The sequence below is a fragment of the Panthera onca genome, chromosome B1 (genome assembly GCF_046562875.1).
Source record: "Panthera onca isolate mPanOnc1 chromosome B1, mPanOnc1 haplotype 2, whole genome shotgun sequence".
NCBI lineage: Eukaryota > Metazoa > Chordata > Mammalia > Carnivora > Felidae > Panthera > Panthera onca.
The window spans coordinates 138,366,195-138,392,191 of NC_138342.1; the positions used below are offsets into that span (position 1 = coordinate 138,366,195).

Genomic DNA, 25,997 nt, shown 5'->3' on the forward strand with positions numbered 1-25,997 from the left:
TTATTTGGGGAGTTTGGTGCATGTCCAAACTTGTGTGGGAACACATAAATAACATAGATACCTTTAATCTTACATATTTTGGTGTATACATGTTTATGTGGAGATATATATAGAACTATGACAATGTAAACATAATTATAATTTATCATCTCATAAAAATGTAATCCCTAATATGTATGATTAATCCCCATTTTGTTAGACATTATTTTATTTTCAGAATGCTATATCAATATTTTACAGAAAAAAATCTTTCTAAGAAGGGTAAGATACATATTTATAAATAAAAGAATTGATATTTTCCCATATAAATCTAAAGCATTCATTCCATTGAGACCTCATAAAAATGAGATGAAAAATAAAGGGGAATCAATATTTATAAAGCAGCTAATATACCCCCGTTTCCCATCAGATTATTTGCATGTTATTTTCTTTTATTTTGTTAAATAACCATTGCCTACCCAGATGGGAGACATTCTAAATTAAGGAGCAGGTAAAGTTATTATGCTGTGTTCATTCTACACGTTTCACTACTATTGCCTTTATTTTAATTAGAGCAAGTAATTAGGAATATACAACATATTATTTTTCCTTCTCAAGTATAAAACCTGCATAGAATATCAGCCTGTCTCACAGTTTTAATATTTTCCTCCCCAAACTTCTCATACACGCATGGATTTCATTGTGTTTCCAAAATATAATTCTACTTAACAAATCTGCTGCATAAAACTGCATAGGAAGTTTTTAAATACTTGCCTGAAATCCAAGGAGCTTTTCACTAGGCTTAATGTGCCTCTGAAATTCACATTCTATGGGTTGTATCACTTTGATTCCATCTTCATAAAAAACATAGAACATGTTCCCAATTCCCAGACCTTAGGAATAAAAACACATTCAAAAGTTCAAAATAAAATTATCAGAAATCTTTACAACCAAAACTCAGCGTTCCTCCCAGTACTGGCAGGAGATCGATTTGTAAAGTTGTATAATGTTAATAAAGCAAACCATATGAATCCTTTACCTTATACCAAAGCAACTTTGTGATATTATGCAACATTCTTTATGGTCTCTAATCTGCAATTCAGTGATTTCTTTAGTATAATTCAATAAATGTTTCACATAGAAATGGAAATTATAAACTCTTTGACATATAGATTATGTCTGACACCTTCCCCACTTAATAGGTGTTGATTAAAAAATAAAAATAGTTTTTGAAGAATTATATTTATTGTATATAATTATTAGAGTTCCCTAGGGAAAATAAAATTTCATTCTTTGTAGAAGTTTTGTTTACATAAAGACTTTTAGAAAGAAAAAGACCAAGTCTTCCAGATTGGAGAAAATATATTTTTTCCTAAAGTAATTTTTGTAAATATAATCATATATGAGGCCTTAGATTTCAGTTTTTACACTGGCCAAGTTTGGGATCCATTTCCATACTTTAAAACTTGTATTAATTTACGCTCTTAGGAAAATTTCAGTAAATGATTGAAATCATACTTTTAATTTATTCACACCACAGATTTGGGTATTTGATATCTCAGAAATTCATCTCACTTTACTGATCCATTCCTGATAGGTGCAGGATGCTACAAATCAGACACCGGGAATGTGGGTAAGGTTAACTGATGCCTGCATGTGGGAGGCTTTCACATACTCCTGCACACCTGTTCTCTGTTTCCTCTGCTTCTGCTTTGTTCCAACATGGCCAGTCCTTAGCACATATAGTTCTTTTTCTTCTGATCTTCACCTGAGTAGCTCCCTCTCTGGCTGTACTATTTTGCACAATTGTATGTATTCAATCTAACTATAGCATGCACAATTCAATGATAGCATGACCTCTTTAAAAGATAAGTAATGATATTCAAATCTCAGTAGTTTGAAAAGCCAAACCATTATTGTTTTAAATGTTTAAATTCTAAAAATATTTATAAAGAAAAAAATTTATTTAAATACAAAAAAATTTCCCCAAGTATCATTTCATTTTGATTGATAACACCTGCAAGGTTTTTTAAGTCAAGCCTAAGGATCATAATAAAAGTGTATTGATTCATAAAAATATTTGTTTATTCAACTTAAGCCACATTTATTCTTATCTAATATGTTCCTAGTTAATAAAAGGATCACCAATTTTGTCCATCCAGCCACATATCCATCTATTCTTATGATTTAGAGGAAAATATATTCAAGTACGATTATGACTTTATTGGTGTTTATACATAGTGGTTATAATTTTCTTTTAACACATGAAATCATTTCTATATAGTACAGTTATGCATTTTAAGTGACTCCAGATAATTTTCACACATCTTATTGCTTTATAAATATTTCATAGTACTCCTATTTTAAAATGATGCAATCTTTATCAGTTATTATGTATTATAATTCCAGAGAGCACTACAGTATGTTGGAATATTTCTGAACAGTAGCAGAAGTAGCAAAAACTAAATTCAAGTCATATTTTTCATAGAATTTAATTCATAAATTTTCATAAAATTTAATTTTTTCATGATTTCTAATAATTTTAAACTTAATATTTTTCAGAAAATAAAATTTAGTAGTTGTTAGCTCTTATTTATAATTATGTTTATACACAGATGAATATAAATTCTATGCCCAAAGGATAAAACTTTTAAAAAGTTTGATTTTATGCCAAAACAATTGATTCATATCAGCAAGCTTCCATGTAAGCATTAACATAGGATTGACGTGAACTACATGTTGGTGACTATCAATTTTTTTGGTTGTTGAAACTTGTAAACATAATCATGTAGTCATGTGGTGTCTAATTTTTAGTTGTGTCAGTTAACTATGTTTCATGATTATTATAAAGCTCCCAAAATGTTTAATGACTATGACTCTCCCTTCCTTCAGCTACTGCAAAATTCTGGTCCAGAATCAGGAATTTGAATGTGTTTGAATATGAAAAATACTCTAAGTCCAGAGTGCAAAGTTTCATGAAATCTCTCTGCCCTGACTCAAATGGAATCTTTCATTATGTCATTTACCATATTCTGTATACAATGCAGTCAGTGGAATTTTGCTGAATTGTTGCACTGATGAAGTTTCTAAGATGTATTTTCCTCTAAAACCCACTTAATCCATCCAAATCACTTGTTCAAATCTCAAGTCTATTTTCTTACTTTTTAAAATATAAATAACACATTCAGTGTTGTTACAAAAACAGCTGCTTCCCAGGTTACAAGCTATTGAAGAAATACAGATTTCATTATGCAAAGTTTAGTTTGTTCTTGAATTTTTTATTTTCAATGGAAATATAACTTTTCAGTGTTTATGAATAGTAATGCCAGCAAAATACCATATATGTTAGCTAAAATAATAATTATAAAACGAGTAGTTTTTAATCACTCTCCTGCTATCAATTAAAATTTTATGTATACCTTTAGAGCCATCTATGAGTTACTCTTCTCTACACTCACAAGAGATGTGTTTTCCTTTTTCTTTTTCTGGTTAGAGAAATATTTTAAACTAAGTTTTCTGTAGGTTTTAGCAGCAGAATTTATTATCTGAATATGTGATACAGATGTGTTTATTTTTAAATTTACTGCTATAATATTATACATATAAACACTTATTATGATTATACTGGGCACAGAATAATAAAAAATACCCAATAATGGAGATGTTGGTAGTTAAAGACACAGATTTGCATTTAGAGCATTCATTAGCTTTATTTATAAAGAAAATAATAATATATTTGTGTATGTTCACTATAATTATTAAGTTGTCATGACCAAACTTCTTTTTGTTGTTGTTGTTTAGATGAGAGACAGTAACAAAGAGAGATAAACTCCATTTTCTGGGTTCACACATTTCAAAGATCAATCATGGCAATAGAGCTAAGTGTTGTACCATGGGAAAGTTACTCAGACTATGTGAGAAATTCTCTATCTCAAGCTTGGAGATAAGTATTATACTTATGTCATACAGCTATTATAAGAATTAGATTAAATGGAGAATGTAAAACATTTAGCAGTGACTGGTGCATGGTAAATTTTGAAAAAAAAAATGGTACTGTTGCTATTTTTATGACTGACATTATCTCTTCTTTTAAAAATTAGTAGACAAAAATTGTAAAATGGTATATAACCAGATTTTGATTTCTGTTCTCATGTTTTCATCAAATCTACACTGTGAAATATACTGCTACATTTCAGTTTTCTATGTTATCAAATTCTATGGATCCATGAGCCTGCTAAAACTCAACTGCATTTTCTAGTAGGAATTCTTGAAGTTGATCCTTTCAGGGGGTCTACAAATTCAAAACTATTTTCATAATGATACTTAGGTGTCATTTGCATTTTTCTCTTCCATTCTCACACATTAGATTCTTCCAAATATAGAGGGTAGTTTTCAAGGGGCTACATGACATGTGATATAATGAGTGATATCACAACAATTCAACGCAGAAGCAGAATATATGAATCCAGCATCTTCTATTGAGCCAGACATGAGAAGAATTTGCAAAATGCAAAACAACGTGAATCTCTTCATTTTTCTAATGTAGCTTTAAAAATATAGCTTTAAAACAGTTTTAGTTATGGGTACATATAAGGAATTTATTATGGTTTATTTCAATAAATTAATAAATAAACATCTTTTACTTTTCTCAGTTTTAATTTCTAGTATGGTGAATATAAGTGGATAGTAGTAACCCCATAAAATCAAGCTTTTGAGTTCTCAATAATATTGAAGAGAGCAAAGGGGTTCTGAGTCTGAAAAAAAAGTTTAATAACCATTTAGGTTTCAATTACAATTCTTTCTTCATGAATGCGTTGTATTGCAGTATATTACAAAAGTTCCTGGCTTCAGTAAAAGCTTCACCACTCTAGTCACAGTAAAGATTTGCAATATGCGCAGCCTGTTGTTTCTTTTTTCATCCCCTGGTGAAGACAGACACATGTACTTTGTCTTTTCCAGGTCGATTGTTAATCTAATGGAGTATAGAGGCTCTAGAAAGTGATCCATAATTTGTTTGTTCCTTGTGAGCTTTCTTTTTGCTTTGTTTTTCTTTCTATACAGAGAAAGGACGTAAGCAAGAATTACTTGCAGTCTTGTAAAAAGGAAGTATTTCCTAGAGGAATTTCTAGTCAATACTGCACCTTTAAATACATGAAATAGACTGAGAAAAAAGTGGATATAATGCACATTGCTGTCTCTTGAGGCTATCTGCTGAAGAATAACCATGTACCAAGATAATATAATTGGATCATTTCTTATATATAGCGTATATGTTACGTAATTTATATCAACAATAAAATGTGGATAATTTGTAATTATTGGATGGATAACGATGGCAAAAGATAGTAATAAAAGCTATTTTGTGGTGATGTTTGTCGTTCTCTGTTTAAATTGCCACTGCTTTAACATTCAAATTATAGTCAAGAGCAAATTATAATCATATGATGCAGTGATTTGGTAACCAATCAAAAGATAATTCAATAAGTTTTAGTGTTATAAAGTCCTTCATTGGTTGATATTATTATTTTCACCTTATAAAGATGCTGAGCTTATTTTTTTTGAAATATAGAAAAAAATATCTTTTTTAGCTAAAGAAAAATATAAGCAAGAATAGATAGATAGTCCATATTGCATGTCTCACCTTGAATAACTTAGCAGGGAAAGGTTTTGGTTCACGAATGTTCCCGTTTTATATCTTTGTCTCTGGAGTTAAAAACTTTTTCACACTCAAAGCTCCTCCCCTCCTCCCCTGCACGTACATGCACTCCCTCTTTCTCTCTCAAAATAAGTAAGTAATGAAAACTTACTTTCATTCTCGCTAGAAAGTTTTTTGCAAGTGGTCATGCTCTTTACTGGGCACTGGGCACTATTAATTCGCAAGTGGGTACTATTTGATTGGTCAGAGTGACATTATGTAAAACCAGTCCTTTTGAGTCAGTATACCATTTCCTGAACTTCCAAAGATATGCTGAAAAAGCTGAATACAAATCTGCATGATTAATATCATATTTAATGATTAACATAGCAAAGGTTATAATAGAGTATTTTTGTCATATAATTAATATTAGTTGGAATTATGTGTATCTTTGTATATACACCCATGAGTATGTATGTATATATATACACATTTAGCATACATAAATATGTATATGTATATACACATACATCTGCAAATGGATATCTCTTGTCAGATCACAATTGTGATGTGAAAACTTTTTAATGAAATAATTTAAAATACACAAAAGGCCAGGTTGATGTCAGTATTTAAAGCAAGGGTAGAGAACTGGTTAATGAAAATATCGAGAGCTTGATCATGGTTTAATTGGCATCGTGTACTGACCGTTAGAAGGCATGGTCTCTACCTCTCCACAATGCTGTAACTTTCTAAGTTTCATGAATTTAGAATTTTATGCTCTGAAAATCCTTTTTAATTTTAAATAACTTCTCAATATTACTGTGAGGCAGCAATCTGGTCTTGAGAACCTTAGCATTTTTTTTTCTCTAAAAATATATGAGAAGCTTATGGAACTCACAAAGTTGGTATATATTAGTCTATATTTTTCAAACTCCCTTACAATGCATAGTAGTTAGGCCAATGAAACAAGAATAATTTCAGGCTGAAGAAGTTAAAAACTGACCTGTTTGCCATATCTCTTTTTCCCCAGTTTGGTGACATTACAGATCACAAAGCTTTGTGATCAGATCATGGCGTAACATGTAAGCTTTTTGTAAGATTTCCCTGCAACTTTCTATTTGTATCTTGTGTCGGTAGGTGTTAATTATATTGATTTGTTTCAATCATTTCCATATTGTTGTTTGAGTAGATTCATAAATATTTACAAAGATTAGAAGGGACAATCTTTAATAACATAGAAGTTATATTTTTGACTTTCAAATCATTAGATGTCATGTAAATCCACTATATCCCAAAGTAGCCTTTATTCAATATTGATCCTATAGATATTCATCAAAATAATTCCATGTTCTAACAAATTTAGGAAATGCTATCCTATATAACGAGCCACCTTACATCTGTGTTAGGCGCTTGAAATTAGCATATTTAAAAGTTAAGATTAATTCATCAGTGAATAAAATGGCTTAATTTCCTTTAATTCAGCGCTTATACAAACCAAAACACATATTATTAAGTTAGACCATATAATATATTCCTAAATTGTTGTTTACAAACAAATATTAATATACAATTTATTAGATTACATTTTATTACAAGATCATAAAAATGTTGTGGAAGAAAACCAGTCGATCTTTTAATGTATATTTTCAAATCACATCATAAAGTCAGTTATCAACAAGAATGACTTAGACTTTAACTTACTAGACTGAAATTCTCTTTAGGGAAAATATTCCAGTCTTTATATTTCCAGTATTTTCAAAGTGCTTTACATTTAATAGGCTCTTTAAAATATTTGTCATTAAATGAGGTGGATATTTCCTCTCTTAATAATGTCTTCCTGCACTCCTGCAAGCCACAATGATGGCTAGAAAAGGAGTGGAAGAACCCATAGAAGTAGAGGACGCTGTGCTTCAAGCTTAAATATCTGTGTAATTAGTATGATAATACACATTAAATTCAGTAAAATCAATTCAGATTACAAAACCCTGGCTAAGCTAGATTCTGATGTTAATGTTTAAAAAAATAATTTTTCAGTTATAAAATTTTATAGTTTTAATACTTGCCTAGAAGTAAAATGACATTATGAGAGGTTTATCATTTTTAACTCTTTTCAATATTAATCTTAAAATGCCAGAAACTGGAATTCCCCAGCTGGTTTTCTCTTGGGTAAATTTCTCTTGGCCACGACAATGACACAAGCATACAAACAAGGAGCATTACTACATGTGGAAATAAAAATGGCTCTCAGAGTTATGTAGTTCATATTTGTTATTTTTGATCCTTTAAAAATAAAAGTAGAAAAATTAATTTGGAAGCTTCAGTTGGCTGTTACTTTAATTACTTTTTATGAAATAATTGTACATACTGTTAGTATTCAGTGATTTCTCAAGCTGGCCACCATTACTATTATTATATGCAATCATTTCTAATTGTAATGCCTTGCCAATAACTGCAGCATTGTAAAAAATAATTTACAGATGACTATGAATCTAAATCAGGCATATTGTTTTCTCAAATATACTATGTTAAATCTTGTTTATTCTAAGAAACAACAAAAGACTCTGATGATAATTGCACATGAAATAAAAGATTTTAAAAACTTTACCCAAAGACATTTACTTATACAGGTCTTCAAATTATCTGCGAAATAGACTAAATGGCTATTACTCCTCAAGATATATTCTCTGTCAAACAAAGTTATGAAAAGTAAGCAAATCACTGGTTGATGGAAAATAATTATCGAGACTATACATTTTAAAAAACTAACAGAGGAAAATTTTAAATAGATAAAAATGGTTTCATATAATGAATCTCAGGGTCATTTTAATTAATCTGGAGGTCTCCTATAATTTTAAGGGTAGCCTGAAAAATATCATATTATTATTTCATATTCAAATCATAAAATAATCATGTTCACGATTGTTATCATAGTCAAATTATAAGAAAGCATTGTTTCACATACTTTGAGGGCATTCATATATCACAAATTTGCAAGGGGAGTGACAACTGTATTTCAAGCAATATGTTAGAAAATCTGGCTCAGAGAAGTAAAATAATACATCCAGTTTTTACCAGCAATTAACCAGCAAAAGTCAGATCTGTGCTACCTGATCTCTGACTACTTAAGTTTTGTTCCTTGCATTTCGATAACATGAAATCAATTTTTAAAATTTCAGGAGATATATTATATGATCTCAAGAGGGAAGAGAATATAAAGAAATGTTTAACAGACATGTTAACGCTAGTTTCAACAATGATTACATTTGTATGTTCAGCTGTGAACTACCTAAATGGAATAAAATGAGAAGGTATAGTTACACTAGAACCTCTTTAGAAAACCAGACTTTGGGGGCGCCTGGGTGGCTCAGTTGGTTGAGTGCCGACTTCGGCTCAGGTCACGATCTCGCGGTCCGTGAGTTTGAGCCCCGCATCGGGCCCCTGTGCTGACAGCTCAGAGCCCGGAGCCTGTTTCGGATTCTGTGTCTCCCTCTCTCTGACCCTCCCCCATTCATGCTCTATCTCTCTCTGTCTCAAAAATAAATAAATGTTAAAAAAAGAAAAAATAGAAAAAAAAGAAAACCAGACTTTGAAGAAGCCCATACAAAAGATTTGAGAAGCAACAAATACCAACAGGGGGAAATGGTGGTATGCCTCATCATTGAGAACAAAACTGAGATGCTTCAACTCTCAAATTACTTGAAGCTTATGAGACACAGCCCTCGCAGGTGGCAATGACTCCAATTCATTTAGGAAGCCCATTATAATGAGGGAAGAAAAAGTTTGTATAGGATCAAGTGTGAGGCAATATTTTGGTCATTGCTTACCAGAACTCTAATGATGACTTACTACATTTTTCTCCTAAGAATTTAAGTAAAGCACATGAGTACCTGGCCAAATGCATTCTCCCTGGTTTTTATGAATAAGAAAAAAAATAACAATAATAAATAGAAGTGGAAACTGCTTATTCAGTATAGACTATGTTTAAGGAACTGGTAATAACCCTACTGAGTATTAACAACTATCCTTATATTTGAGATGAGAAAATTGGGACATTAAGGGGCCCTCGATTATATGGTAGTGGAATCTAGATTTGAATCTAGATCCTTCAAGTTTATCATCCATTTTCTTAAATAATTTATTACATTTCCTTGATAAGGTAATAGTTTTTATAATTTTTCTTTTTCTAATCGAAATCAGGGTTTATTATGGAAGTTAATGTTTAAGTTTGCCTTTATTTTTTGACATAATTTTAAACTCTTAAAATCATTTCAATATATTATAATGTACCTCTCTGGTTATATAGCGATAATAAATCAAGCTGATGAAGAGTAATAAATATTTTAATGGTAACAGTTTCACAAAATAATATTGATTTATAGTCAAATGAAAATATTGAGTCAACATAAAAATGAATAAGGTCATTACTAAAACATAGTCAATAAATCTACTAAAAATTAAACAAAATAATCACAATATAAAAATAATGGAATTTAGTACCTTCTTCTCTCCATAATATGTTAGCTACTGCAGCATGTTAAAAAGAAAAAGGAGAGAAAGAAAAATAAGTAAATAGAGGTTCAATTGCATACTAATATAAATAACTATTAAAGAGGTCACAATCTCTAAGATAGAACATGTACATAAAAGTGATGTTGAATTCAACAAACTACTTCGAATTAACAAAACAGTAAAATGCTGGTACTAGCTAATAATGCTCTTTTCATTTATTGAAATTGTCGATTCTTCTTTGTAATAAAGATGTTGCTAATAAACAAAAAACATTTTATGCATCACTGGAAAGAATGGGATAGTTAGGTTAATGTTATTGAAATACATCTTTAGAACAAATATTGGTAGTTAAAACTATTTACTAAAGACAGTATAGTTAAAAGTTGCTAACTGAAAAAAAATGTATTTTAAAAATTCTCAATAATCACAATATGTAATATAACTACATAATATGCAATATTCCTGAGCAAGAAGAATTCTTGTAATTAAAGGTTTTGAACATAGCAGTAGCCTATTTTTAAGTAGCATGCTTTCACTTTTTAAACCAAACAGAATTAAATGCAGTAAAACCTTGGTTTGCAAGCATAATTCGTTCCACAAACATGCTTGTAATTCAAAGCACTTTTATATCAAAACAAATTTCAAGACCCATTGACTCATCTGCGATCATGTGACTTTCAGCATTGCATAATATTCATATTGCAAAACATTGCTCATTTATCAAGTTAAAATGTGTTAGAAATGTTTGCTCGTCTTGGAGAACACTGACAGAACAAGTTACTGGTAACCCAAGGTTTTACTGTATTTCTAACTATATCTTACTTAGTTCAGTGCACAATAATGGTTCAGATTAAATTGTTTTTGGAAAATAGTTTTATTAAATATTATACCGAGATTAAATCAATAGAGTTAAAATATTGAGATAGAAATAATGAAATAAATACCAATTAGAAATATTCTCAGAGAAATGTCTGCCTCCATTACCAATTCAATGTTGCCCAAATTTTATGCTTTCTAAGCAAAATAAGATGTCAAAAGAAAGTGTGACTGATGTAAAATCTCATGCACAATTAAATATTCCCTGAATATTTTAGCCATATTAAAGCACTTTTTTTTTTAACGGAAGCCCTTTATGAATGCAGCAGAGCCAACACGGTAGTCCAGCACTCTTAGACAGATGCTGACGGCCCAAGTCATCCAGTTTTCAAAACCTGCTGTATTTTTTAAAAATAAATTTGTGTAAAGTAAGCTTTTTTTGTAATTCTTGGCATTTTTAATTCTTTATGATTATTTATCCAAATCTGAATGCATGCTATATGCTTCCCTTCAGGACATTTTGTGGTGCTATTCTTGTTGTCTACAGTGTTCTTGAAATGAATATGAAAATGATAGATCCTATTTGTGAGGAGAGGACACAGACCTCAGTTACCAGCAGTTAACCTCGGTCTGGAAGTAGATGATCCTGCTCCGGAAGTACCATCAGAATATCAGTGGTAGTCTCAGTGTCTATCTATGTCATTCACCTCACTTCCTCTCATCACATAGGCATTCTATCATCTCACATCATCACAAGAAGAAGGATGGCGAGTGTGGTGCAAACAGATATTTTAAGAGAGAGACAGATAGGGAGAAACCACATTTCCACAACTTTTGTTACAGTACATCATTAAAATTATTTTGTTATTATTGCTAACCTTTTGGTGTGCCTGATTTCTAAATTAAATTTTATCATAGGTATGTACAGATAAGAAAACACAGTGCACCTAGGGTACAGTGCTATAAGGGGTTTCAGGCATCTGCTGGAGGTCTTGGAACATATCCCCCCCATAAGAGAGAACTAACTACTGTATTCAGAGAAATTTAAGTAACTGAGTCTATTTGAAGCACAAAAGAAGATGAGGCCGGAGAATTTTTCCATGAGTAGATGAACAAAGTCTTTTGTACACCATGCAGCAGATAATAAATTTTCTTCTGTAGGCTCAGGCAAGGCTGAGCCATGATTAGACTTATCTTTGTATGGGTGGGTTTTTTTTGTTTGTTTATTAAAAAAAGGGGGGGGTGACTAGACACATTTCCTCCTATCTCCATTCATTCTCTCAGTGAGTACTGACTGAGTGCCTAGCATGTGTCAGACATTGTGTTCAGTGATATAGGACACAAATTAGAACAGGCCTAGTCTCTCTGTTAATAGAGCTGATGTTCTAATTGAGAAAAAAAAATTAAATTACAGATTTAATGTGTTATAAAAGAGAAGAACATTGCTGTGAATGCTTTCAACAGGTGGATTAAGCATAGTGAAATATTGAAGGTGTAGTATACAAGATAAATAAAAGTGAACCGAGTGAGTATTTAAGGGTAGGTTTTCCAGATACTGGAAAAAGCCTGCACAAATTCTAGTGGTATACCAAAGTACTGCTATTTTAAAGGGCTAAGGACAGATATTTTTTAAAATAGGAAATCATTTATGAGAAAGTACCAAAAATACATGGTTTGTGATATTAACATCAAACAAGGCAAAATTCAAGGCACTGCATGCTGAACCTAAAATTATGTAAACTAAAAACATACAATTAAAATATAAAGCAAAAGCTATTAGGATTGGATACAAAATTGATAAATCCACAATTATATTCTATTTCTATAACTCTTCACTTGCAGTGTTTGAAAAATTAAGAGAAAAAGACAAAGTTTCAATAATATAATTATTAAAACTGAATTAGTATTTTTATAATAACTATCATACTATACAAACTGAATGTTGTATTATACAAACAGAAGTATTTTTTTCAGGCTTTCTGGAAAATATTTTCAAGAGTGCTCACAAACTAAACTAGAAAATAAAAAGTCTCTGTTTTGTAGATATATTCCAGTCAGCATAAATCATTTAGATATTTTCAGACAATAATAAAGAAAATATGATAATCTATGAGAGGTGTTTAAATATATTTTATTTTATTTTATTTCAGAGAAAGAGAGAGAGAGAGCACATGAGTGGGGGAGAGGAGCAGAGAAGCAAAGGGAGATAGAGAATCTTAAGTAGAATCCATGCTCATCACAGAGCCCAACACAGGGATTGATCCCACAACGCTGGGATCATGACCTGAGCTGAAATCAAGAGTTGGATGCTCAACCGACTGGGCCATCCAGGTGCCCTGAAAATCTATGAGAGGTGTTTAAACACACAAAATTCTTCAATAAATTATTACTTTTTAAAAAATCAAATATAATTACAATTCATATAAGACAACAAAGATGAGTATTCGATATATGGACCCAAAGAGTTTTGGCCAAAACGTAATACATAGACTTAATTGATTCATTATTGAGCCAAACAGAGAGGGGGAAGAGAGAGAGAGAGAAAGCAGAATTGGAAGCAGAAGCAGGAGGAAGAAAAAAGGAAGAGAAATATGGAGACAAGGAAGAAAGTAGGAATGACTATAGTTATGATTTTAAAATATGGTAGAATTTTTTTGTAGTTTCAAGTTTTTAATTAAATTCTAGTAGTTAATATAATAGTGTAATATTAGTTTCAGGAGCGCAATTTGGTGATTCATCACTTTAATGTAGAATTTCTTGCTAATAAATTTGATAATCTGGATTTCACTTAAAAAAAAATCCAAGGAGGGGAGCCTGAGTGGCTCAGTCGGTTGGGCGTCTGACTTCGGCTCAGGTCATGATCTCGCGGTCCGTGAGTTTGAGCCCCGCATCGGGCTCTGGGCTGACAGCTCAGAGCCTGGAGCCTGTTTCGGATTCTGTGTCTCCCTCTCTCTCTGACCCTCCCCTGCTCATGCTCTGTCTCTCTCTGTCTCAAAAATAAATAAAACACTAATAAAAATTAAAAAAAAAATCCAAGGAAATATAAATATCCAAACTGAAAATGAAGAAAAATATGGAATAAAAATAACCGTGGTACTAACATGAAACATTTTTTTTAAAGTTTTTATTTACTTATTTTGAGAGAGACAGAGACAGCGAAAGTGGGAGAGATCAGAGAGAGGGAGAGAGAGAATCCCAAGCAGGCTCCACACTGCCAGTGCAGGTCTCAAACCCATGAAGCTATGATATTATGACCTGAGGCAAAACCAAGAGTCAGACGCTTAACAGACTGAGCCACCCAGGCACCCAAAATTGCAATATTTTTAAATGTTTATTTGTTTATTTTGAGAAGGAGAGAGAGAGTGGGGGAGGGGCAGAGAGAGGAAGAGAGAATCCAAAGCAGGCTCTGCACTGTCAGCGCAGAACCCCACACCCCATGCGACCACGTGAACTGTGAGATCATGACCTGAGCTGAAATTAAGAGTTGGACACTCAACCAACTGAGCTACTCAGGGGTCCCTTAAATGTTTTTAGAGTATCAACCAAGATGGAAACATTTCATTTATTTTATAAAGTCAGCAAAAGAGATACCAATATCTGATAATGGTAACAAAGCAAAGGGAATTATAGGACAATTTCACTAATGACAAAAAATTATTTATAAAATGCAATCAAAACTAATCAGGATATTAAAAATTTGATCATAAGTGAGCCTGGGTGGCTCAGTCAGTTCGGCATCTGACTTCAGCTCAGGTTCATGATCCCGTGGCTCATGAGTTCAAGCCCCGCACTGAGCTCTGTGCTGACAGCTCAGAGCCTGGAACCTGCTTTGGATTCTGTGTCTCCCCTCTCTCTCTGCCCCTTCCCTCACTCACAATCTCTCTTTCTCAAAAATAAACATTAAAAATTTTAAAAAACAAATAAAAATAAATTAAAGTTTGATCATAGACAGGAATCCTCTTGGAATGAAAGACTATATTGGTAGGTATTTATTTAAGAAATTAATTAATTTAATGTAATATATTAGTAATATAAAGTGAGAATAATTAATGCAATATAACTAAATAAATATAATCTGATAGAGTGTGCCACCTATTACCAAGTATAGTCTAAACACTCTTAGTGACTGAGCAAACTATATATAGGGGGTATTACACTAAGTGAAATAAGTCAGACAAAGAAAAACAAATACCACATGATTTCACTGACACATAGAATCTAAAACATAAACAAAAACAAACAGATACATAACTACAGATAAGAAGATAACAAGATAAAGACGATTAAGAAGTGAAAACGTCCACTTATAAAATAAGTAAGTCACAGAGATGAAAAGTACAGAACAAGGAATATAGTCAATAATATTGCAAAAATGTTTTATGGTGACCACATTAATCGTGATGAATGAGCATTGATGTATAGAGTGTCAAATCAATATGTTATATACCTGAAACTAATATAATATTGTACATTAATTATACTTCAATAAAATAAAAATAAAGGAGAATGTAAATACAATAGAATTAACTAAATTGCTATTATCTATACTTAATAAAAAAGAAAATTAGACATATTTTATATTAATAAAAATTTAACAAAATATCAGGATAACAAGTTGAGAGTCTAAATAGTGATTTGTAATTTTCATTAGAAATTAGTTTTTTTGTGAATTCATTAGACAATTCATTAAGTCAAGAAACAAATATAAATTGCATTAGTAGTGCAAATTAGAGAATTAAATAATCAAAATTTGAAGATAAAATTAATCCCAAAACATTGAATTCAAAGTACACATAAAGTTAGCAAGATGATTCAATTTGGTGACAAGACACAAGATAAATAACCCAAAACCTATGCTATGGAAGAATTAGAAAACACAAAAGAGAGGTGCCTGGGTGGCTCAGTAGGTTAAGCATCTGATTCTCGATTTTGGCTCAGGTCATAATCTCACGGTTCATGAGTTTGAGCCCTGCATCTGGCTCTGCACTGATGAGGGGAACCTGCTTACGATTTTCTCTCTCTTCCTTTCTCTGCCTCTCCCCCACTCTCTCTCTCAAAATAAATAAACTTTAAAAAAAGAAAATGCAAAAGAGATCTTTTTACAATAGCCCAAAGCATAACATATCAATGAATCACTAAATTCTACACCTGAAATTAATATTACACTGTACGTTAGTTAACTGGAATTTAAATAAAAACTCAATGACTTATTAAAATATAAAAAGTATAGCAAATCAAGTGTAACCTTCACTAAAGATATGCTAGATGTAAAGCTATATTATTCTTAATTCAAGAGAATGAATGTTTATAGATAGAATTTATTCTGCAATTACTTAATTTAAAATTTGCATATATTGGTATTGTGTATTTAGAACATATTCCATGTTATTGTATCAAGTTGGAATGCACATTAAATTAAAAAAATACTTTAAACTCAATTACAGGGATATAATAACCAAGTCTCTTTTCCCTAGATGTCTTTTCATTATTTTTCTGATCTTTATATAAATGTGCATGAATTGGGGGTGTTTCTGATACTATCAGTAAATATGCAACATATAAAAATAATTTTAAATCCTCTATATTAATCTATCATATGTCTACCCTAGACTTCAAACATATAAGGTTTTAATCATTATACACTATTCCTTCATATGGATTTCTTCCTTTAAAAAACACTATTGCTCATTATTCAATAATCCTAACTTAGTACATAGACCAGAAGCTAATTTAAGTTATAAGGTTCAGTAAGTATCATTGACTTAGTCAAAAAGATGCATGTATGTATACATTGATACGCATATGTGTGTGTGTATGTGTGCATGGATGTGTTTTCACTGTGATGACCATCCTTCTATGCAGTTACTCCATTAGTATGCATTTCTACAAGAGGTATGGGGATATTTAAAGCCATTGACGCATGCTGTCAAGTTAATTGCCAGATGGTTGTTATCAGCACCAAACGCAGTCTATGCAAGTATTCACCCCTCCACACTCAAGGAAGACTAAGACTGTATGTATGTGTATGTGTACATATGCACAAGCTCACCAAATATGAATATATGTTATATGATACATGTGTATATATAACATATGTATGTTATATATAATATGTAATACTTTGATTATAAGCTATGTTGAGTATGTTTGCAAATATTTAAGAAAATTTTCTTCTATTTATGCCTTTAACCTATTATTTCTATTGGGATGTTACTTTTCTATGTTTTATATTTTAACAGCTGCATGCATATTGGAATGGCTTTGTTTTTCCATATTAATTTCTCTTTCACACAATAAAAACAGCTACCTATAGTAAATGCAGGCTTGATCATGCCATTTATTTGCTTAAAAACATAATGCATATTCGTGTGTGTATGAGTGTGTGTGTGTGTGTGTGTGTGTGCATGTGTGTGTACTCAAAGTCCTTAGCATAGCACACAAGGTCATCCATGACATGCTTGTATCATATTAAACTCACATTCCAAACATCAGGTCATTTTAAATTTCTTCATTTTTACCCATATGTTAAATATGACAGTAATACCCTTACCAGAATTCTTCACTTAATTTGCCCCTAGTTCTCTTTTAAACAATCTTTTTTTTTTTTTCCCTGTAGAACCAACAGTCTGGGCTTAATTTTTTGTTCCTGTATTTATAGAATCCTATAAAACATCTAATGCATCCCTTAATATAGCATAAGTAAATTTCAGTTCTGAAATATTTTATTTATAATTGAACAAAAAACCCTCAAAGTTACAGACACCAAGCAATTAAACACTTATTCATAACTTAAATGAAATGCAAAACTCTTTCTGAAGATAGCATATGTCTTATAATGAAAATGTGGTTCAATGGAAGAGATGCTTGAACACTAGTAACAGAATCATTTATTAATACCTTTTTAAAATTTTTTTAAGTTTATTTATTTTGAGAGAGAGAGAAAGCACAAGTGGAGGAGGGACAGAGGGGAGAGAATGAGAATCCCAAGCAAGCTCTGCACCGTCAGCACCGTGCCTGACACTAATCCACAAACCGTGAGATCATAACCTGAGCTTATTTGGATGCTTCACTTATTTGGAGCTTATTTGGATGCTTATTTGGATGCTTAACTGACTGAGCCACCCAGGTGCCCCAATGCCTTTTTTAAATAAATTGCCTCATTTTATATTAGCGACTTGCAATTATATTCAAAGTGATGAATCTCATATTAAATATGCTACCTGTTTGTGGAAATATGTGTGGGAGATTTGAATATTATATAAGTAATAGTAATAAGGTGATTAACTACATAGCAGCATATCATAGTACTAAACAGCTAATTTTGCTTGGCTACTCATATGTAAACTGGTTGGCTTTTCATTAAATAAGTTTTTGTTCGTCTTTGTCTTTGAAAGTGTAAGGTTTTCATCAGTGGAAAACATATTTTTATAAACTGCATTTACGGAAAGATAGTATTTTAGTTAGATGTCTTATTGACTGCTTCTCCTTTTGCATTTAAGAAATTGCCTTAACTTCAGAAGGCAAACGAAAAAGGGTAACGTTAAAAGAAAATGTAGATAAAAATTTAATGTATCTAAAAATGTATAGTTAGTATTATGGTAAGCTGGAATTTCTTTGAAAGTGCATATGGAGAATGAAATGAGACATTTAAAATATACTATTTTTAGGAAGGAAAGCTATGTAAGATATGTCAAGTACATTGCCTGCCATGTGCCAAATTCAAAGCCACTTTTAAGTAAAACTGTCACTTGCTGGGCACTGATTGAAGATGATTCTCCCCACTGACTACACAGCTTCCCAACCTAGTGTCTCACATTAACTAAGTAGGCTATATAGTGTCCAACTTACATTGGGGAATATGACTCAGAAACTGGCCAGGAATCTATGGTCTTAATTTATATAAGCTGATGAAATGAGATGATCAGATTCTTTTCAGGACTAATTTGAATCAAGAAATCATGTTAAAAAATGAAGAACACAGAGAACCAGAATTATAAGAATGCAGAGCAAAAGGCACCATTATGTAGATTCAGAGCCCCTGATAATTTGTGAGACTGAAGAGAACTCAGAGTGGGACTCTCCCATGGGAGAGGAAGAGAGTCAGCAGGTGTCTAGGATATCAGTTTCTGGATTTTGAATATGGATACATCCCTCATTGCTTCACATTGCCAGTTTAACAATCACATCACTTTAAAAATAACCTATACTTAACCAAATAGAACTTACTCTGGCAACCAAGTAGTCTGATTGAAACCAAGGCAATGTAAGAACTGTTCCCCTGTCAAAAGATTAAAGCCACGACACAAAACAAATAAAAATTATATCCATATTTCTAGGGCACATGGCTGGCTCAGTCAGAAGAGCCTGTGACTCTTGATCTCGAGGTCCTGAGTTCGAGCCCCAAGTTGGATGTAGAGATTACTTAGATAAATAAATAAATACACTTAACAACAACAACAAAAAAAACTATATCCATCTTTCCTTCCAATGCCAAATCAAGTAAGCTTATATCTATAGTAGTTATCACATGATGTGTTAAAAAATTATCTCAGACTTAGTGGCTTAAAACAACAACAACCACAACAACAACAACAACAACACATTTATGGTATCTGTGGTGGAGACTTGTCTAAGAGAGTTCTGATTTGGGATATCTCATGAGGCTCTAGTCGTCTGAAAGCTTGACTTAGATTGGAAGATCCACTTCTGGGTGGCTCACTTACATGGCTGGCAATTTTGTGCTAGCTGTTGGCAGAAAGCCTCAATTCACCACTTATGCGACTCTCCCCAAGGCTGCTTACATGTCCTCACATACTGACAGTTGGCTTCCTCCAACTGAGTGAGTGATCCAAGAGAGCAAGGCAGAAGCCCAAATGCCCTTTTTGAACTGGCTCCAGAAATTATATACCTCCACCTCCACCCTACTCTATATGTGATAGAGAACTGATCTATTTCAATGGAAAATTATATAAGGGTGTGTATAACAGCAGAGGAGGATCATTTGGACCATCTCAGATACCACACAATGTTAGTGTAACAGGCTGCTTACTAACAAACACAACTTCAAGAAAAATTTTCTAGCTAACATCCTCCCATCCAGACTGCCAACACCTGAGCTTCTCTTAAGAGAAATTCTAAGCCCACCATTGTCAGGAAGTGACTTGATTTTGATAATTCTTCACACAAATGATTGATTGTCATCTTTACATGATAAACAAGAAACAATGACATTATTAAACAATTGTGGTGATTAGCTATGGGTATGTATGGGAAAATCTTTGCCTTCTAACTTACTTATATACCCTACCATTTCAAGTATATGGCAAGCAAAGTTACTTCCTCTTTTGCTTTAACTTTCTCACCTAGAAAATATACCAAATGGTTAATTAGAGAATTACAAAATAAAATAAAGTGATTATAATATTTGTTAAATATCACATGGCACATAATGAATTGTTCAATAGATCTTGATTATATAGTTGTATATATACAATAAATGTATTTATATATATCCCATATCTCCTAGGTAAAACTCGAGATAATCATACCTATAGAAATTAAATTAATAGAAATGCTGCCAAAACAAAACCTTGCATAAAAGCATATCCTAGCGTATCATTAGGACTATCAGAGAGTCTCTCTTATTATCATCTGAGAAAACAAATTAATTAGAGAAATAGACTATTTGCATATTAATTAGCCTTATGCATAGGAAACAATGAAAGATGGTAGACTTTAAAGCTATTGCAATGCACAATAATTTTTATAAGAGTATTATTTCTATCACTTTTATCACTTCTCTCATATATTGAACTTTTCACTATTTGATATTTAAATGTCTGTTTAGTATATTTACATTCATATGTTAACACACAAATATAATTATATTTAAATATAGAGTAAGTAAAATAAGAGATATGGAATCTTTGAAGGAAATTGACTACTTTAAAAACATTATTTATCAATAAAATAAAGATTTTAGGTAAATATTTCATGAGATTAATTAAAATTATAATTACAACCCTCAAATACATTAAATATCTTGATATTTATGAATTCTGGGTCAATGCTTAGTTTATAATTCAGTTAAAATTGCTCATCTTTAAAGATATTATAAACAGATTAGTAGCAGTGCAATAAAAGGCATCAGACACCCAAATGAATAACCACTGTAGTAGGCCATAAATTTAGCACCTGAAATTTCCAGTAGTCACAAAACAAAAAGGAAAAAAAAATATTGGACTTTACACTATCTGAGAAAGTGTTCATGTAGAAAATGACATAATGTCTCATAAAACAACAGAGGGTAAATTAACATAAATTAACAGGGGGTTACTTCTTCCTAGAACAGATTTCTAGGGGTACCTGGATGGCTCAAGTGGTTGAGTTCAAGTCTGACTCTTGGTTTCTGCTCAGATCATGATCTCACTGTTCATGGGTTCCATCGCTGCATCGGGCTCTGAGCTTACAGTGCAGAGCCTGCTTGGGATTCTCTGTCTCCCTCTCTCTCTGCCCCTCCCCCAATAAAGAAAAAAAGAACAGACTTCTATAGAAATTGAATGAAACAAGAAAAATTAGATATTATAAAGATTTTAGGAAAATTCCATGAGCTAAAATTTTAAATTGCTTACAACAGTGATTGGCACATACTCAGACACACACGTGTATGCACACACACCACAGATATGTTTATATGCATATGTACATATATATTTTTCTCTAAACATATCTTTAAAGATAGCAACTTTATATTGTGTCTCAAATGTGAAGCAACTTGCAGTAATAATTAGCATATATATTGCTTTTTAATAAGGAGAAATAATATGATGTTTGTGTGTACACAGTGTTGAGAAACACATTATTTCACATACCCCTTCTGTGCTGTCAGTTCAGAGCCTGGAGCCTGCTTCAGATTCTGTGTCTCCTTCTCTGCCCCTCCCCCACTCATGCTCTGTCTCTCTCTATCAAAAAATGAATGAACGTTAAAAAAAAGACATTCTTGGTTTATATACACAATGGAGTACTACATGGCAATGAGAAAGAATGAAATATGGCCCTTTGTAGCAACGTGGATGGAACTGGAGAGTGTGATGCTAAGTGAAATAAGCCATACAGAGAAAGACAGATACCATATGTTTTCACTCTTATGTGGATCCTGAGAAACTTAACAGAAACCCATGGGGGGAGGGGAAGGAAAAAAAAAAAGAGGTTAGAGTGGGAGAGAGCCAAAGCATAAGAGACTGTTAAAAACTGAGAACAAACTGAGGGTTGATGGGGGGTGGGAGGGAGGGGAGGGTGGGGGATGGGTATTGAGGAGGGCACCTTTTGGGATGAGCACTGGGTGTTGTATGGAAACCAATTTGACAATAAATTTCATATATTGAAAAAAAAAAAGACATTCTTTGTCAAAGACCAAATATTAAAAACCTTAGCAGGCCAATGACAAGTTCTGAAATAAACTCAAATTTGTCTCTTACAATACCTTCAAGTATTTTAAGTCTTTTTGTAAATTCTTTTAATGTTTATTTATTTTTGAGAGAGAAAGAGAGACAGAGCATGAGTGGGGGAGGGGCAGAGAGAGAGAGGGAGACACAGAATCCCAAGCAGGCTCCAGGCTTTGAGCTGTCAGCACAGAGCCTGATGGGAGGCTTGAACCTGCCGACCATGAGATCATGACCTGAGCCGAAGTTGGAGGTTTAACCTACTGAGCCACCCAGACACCCGTGAAATGTTGATTAAAGTGAATTTCATATTGTTTGGATTTTCTCACAGACACAATTGGCACCAGGCTTAGCACTCTGTTACAAAATTAAAATGTGATATTTTCAATCTGTTACATTCCCATTCTATAACAATAAGGTCACATGTAGTGGGACCGAAAGGATGACTAACTCTAGAACTGAATTCATTTTCCCCAAAGTATTTTAAATATATCTTAGCTTTTGTACAATTTCATAGTAGAGAACCCAGATATCAGCATTATGAGGTAGGAATTTTGATATAAAAATATTAATTGGGAAATTAGACACTAACAATAACTTTTATAAAATAATTTCAGCCTAATCTTGGAAATGTGTGTGATATTAAGTTAAAAAGTATCTTGGGACACCTGAGTGGCTCAGTGGGTTAAGCACAGGACTCTTGGTTTGGCTCAAGTGATGATCTCATGGTTTGTTAGTTCTAGCCCCACATCAGGCTGCTCGCTGCTGGTGTGGAGCCTGCTTGAGATTCTTTCTCTCTCCCTTCCTGTACTCATCGCCCCCCAAAAAATAAACAAATAAACTCAAAAAAAAAAAAAAGAAAGTATCCTGATGACTCCAAGAAGATAAGTTAACTGTGCATTGCATGTACACTTGGTTAATTGAGTCATCCTGTTGAATAGGATTGTTTTGTACTTGCCAACTCAAACTATAGCCTGAGGTTTCTCTTACCATTTGTTCTCCTGGGATATTTCTCTTTCTCTGACTTAATTATGAATGTAGTACTTGCTCAAAAAACATTAGCCTCTTTGTTTGGCTTGCATTAATGGAAAGGGAATGGCAGCTTCTGCCTAAAATTACATCATAAACTCTAGATTTTGTTCTCAGCTCTTCATGGTATTGCCACTGACTAGTCTATGTTTTACTAAAATTCTCCATAGATACCCTTCTAATTATTAGAATTTGGAATTTACTTACCTGTTTTTGAAACATCATTTAGATGATCTAAGTGAAATATGGTGTTTTAAATATGACAAACTAAAAATCAGTTCAATAGTTTATATAAAGAGGAAAATATAATGAAACCAGAAAAATGTCTCTAGTCATCCAGTTTTTTTTTCTAGATTAACTAACATGCTTCTTACATTGTTCCATTAAAACCCCTGATCATAATCTCACTTGATTTTAAATCTCTAACCTTCCAAGAACGTAATAACTTCTCTCTCTCTTTTTTTAAATCTTTTTAATGTTTATTTTTGAAAGAGAGATAGAGCTCAAGCCAGGGGAGGGGCCGAGAGACAGGGAGACACAGAATCCAAAGCAGGCTCCAGGCTCTGAGCTGTCAGCACAGAGCCCAACGCAGGGCTCGAACTCATGAACTCGTAAACTGCAAAATCTTAACCTGAACTGAAGTCAGTCACTTAACCCACTGAGCCACCCAGGCGGCCTAGAGCCTAATATCTTCTCTATTGAGATATTATCATTATTGTTTTAAATGCCTGCAAATAAGCTTGAGAACCACAATTCTTTATCATCACATGAGAAGGGGAAATTAAAGCCTGAAGAAGTGACATCAATGTCAAAGACTGGGTAAAGGAAGCAAAAATGTGCCCTACCACTACAAATCAAGATTAGGAATTTGTAAAGCCATCTCATTGGAACGCAGATTATTTTCTCTATTTGAAACATTACTGTTACTTCTGGGGGCAGGATCACTGCTTAACTGTTACAATGGAGAAACAAATGTTGGAAAATCCTAACAGGTATAAACTGGTCTCTTCTCCCCAAAGCCCTATCTTTCCCCTCTCCTCTTCTTTCCCATCTCTACCATTACACCACAAAGATTCTGTTTCCTTAAGAGAGAACAATGCCAGGTGCTCTTCCTTCCATTGTCGATGCTGAAAAAGGGCCCAACTAACAACAGAAATCAGTGATACCTTAGCAGCTGCAATTACTGGCATAGAGAAAAGGGAATGGGGTCAGAGATGCTCAGCAGAGAAGTCACAGGGAGAGCAAAAAAACTAGGCCAAGTAGCAGCGGTGTAACCACCCGTGGCTGCGGTAAGAATGTGCGTTGGCACCGAAACGTGAGAGCATTTTCAGCTGAAGCCTTCTGATATCGCAGTTACTCCGCACAAGTGTAACCTTTAACTATCGCTCACTCTTGAAAATAAAGTGTGGTGAGGCATGATTTTGAGAATATGATATAAAAACATTTTCATATATATTTAATTTTTTTTTTACTAACGTTCCTTATGAAACTTATTTTTCTTTCCACACTCTACAAGAAGGCAAAGCCACGGATAATTATCAGATTTGAATAAAACTCTGAAATTAGATGTTCTAGGGGCATGTTTTCAAACTGGAAGATAAAATGTTCTGATGGGATTCAAAAACAGAATTTAGCTTCAGAGGAAAGTGATAGACTATGTAAGACACAAGAGTAAACGAATAGCCACTTGCCACACCTGTTAATAAAAATGTAAGCAATTTCTAAATATATCTGAACTTCAAAATATTTTGCTACTAAATATACACCTATGATATCTAGTTTGTGATTCTTTCTTCAATAGTCCCATACCAAGCTTATGGTACTATCACTTTTATCCGTTTTCACCCAATTTCATTTTTATACATTGTTCAGTATATTTAAGAAAAAATTTATTATTTTTTATTTTTTTAATGTAAATCAGTTTCTTTTTTTTTATTTTTTTTTAACGTTTATTAATTTTTGAGACAGAGAGAGACAGAGCATGAATGGGGGAGGGTCAGATAGAGAGAGGGAGACACAGAATCTGAAACAGGCTCCAGGCTCTGAGCCATCAGCACAGAGCCTGACTCGGGGCTCAAACTCAGACCGCGAGATCATGACCTGAGCCGAAGTCGGACGCTTAACCTACTGAGCCACCCAGGCGCCCCAAGAAAAAATTTAAAGCTAATAATTGTTGAACCCAAATAATAACAATAACGATAATCAGAAAAAACACCTATTGAGTGTTCATTAATTCAAATTAATGAATTTTCATTAATTCTACCCAGGTAATAAAAATATGCTCAAACATCTACTATATTTAATAATAAAATCTAGAAAAAATGCTTATGGTGAGCTCTGTAAATAACGTATATGTACAGAATTTTTACCTTTGCAAAAATATACCATGTAAATCACTCTTTTTTTTTAAGTTATGTGCTGGACATATGGTAAGTATTTTACAACACTAGATCATTAAAATTTTATTTCTACAAATGTCTCCAATTGAGTTAATGTCTGTAATAGCTTAATCTAAATAAATAAATAAATAAATAATAAACATAAAGCAAGCACGTGTTAAGAAGGCTAGGGGTGGGGCACCTGGGTGG

The 25,997-nt window shown here is 32.7% G+C and overlaps 1 protein-coding gene across 2 annotated transcripts in view; it reads right to left on the minus strand.

The window, feature by feature from the left end:
• FSTL5 (follistatin like 5) overlaps nucleotides 1–25,997 on the minus strand; it is a 768,631-nt gene that overhangs the window by 96,150 nt on the left and 646,484 nt on the right. For both annotated transcript variants that reach the window (XM_060653856.3, XM_060653855.3), the window contains exons 11-12: nucleotides 10,112–10,138; nucleotides 754–872 (exon numbers count right to left, since the gene is read on the minus strand). In XM_060653856.3, the coding sequence (XP_060509839.2) occupies nucleotides 754–872; nucleotides 10,112–10,138 (146 nt within the window). The remainder of the gene's footprint in view (nucleotides 1–753; nucleotides 873–10,111; nucleotides 10,139–25,997) is intronic.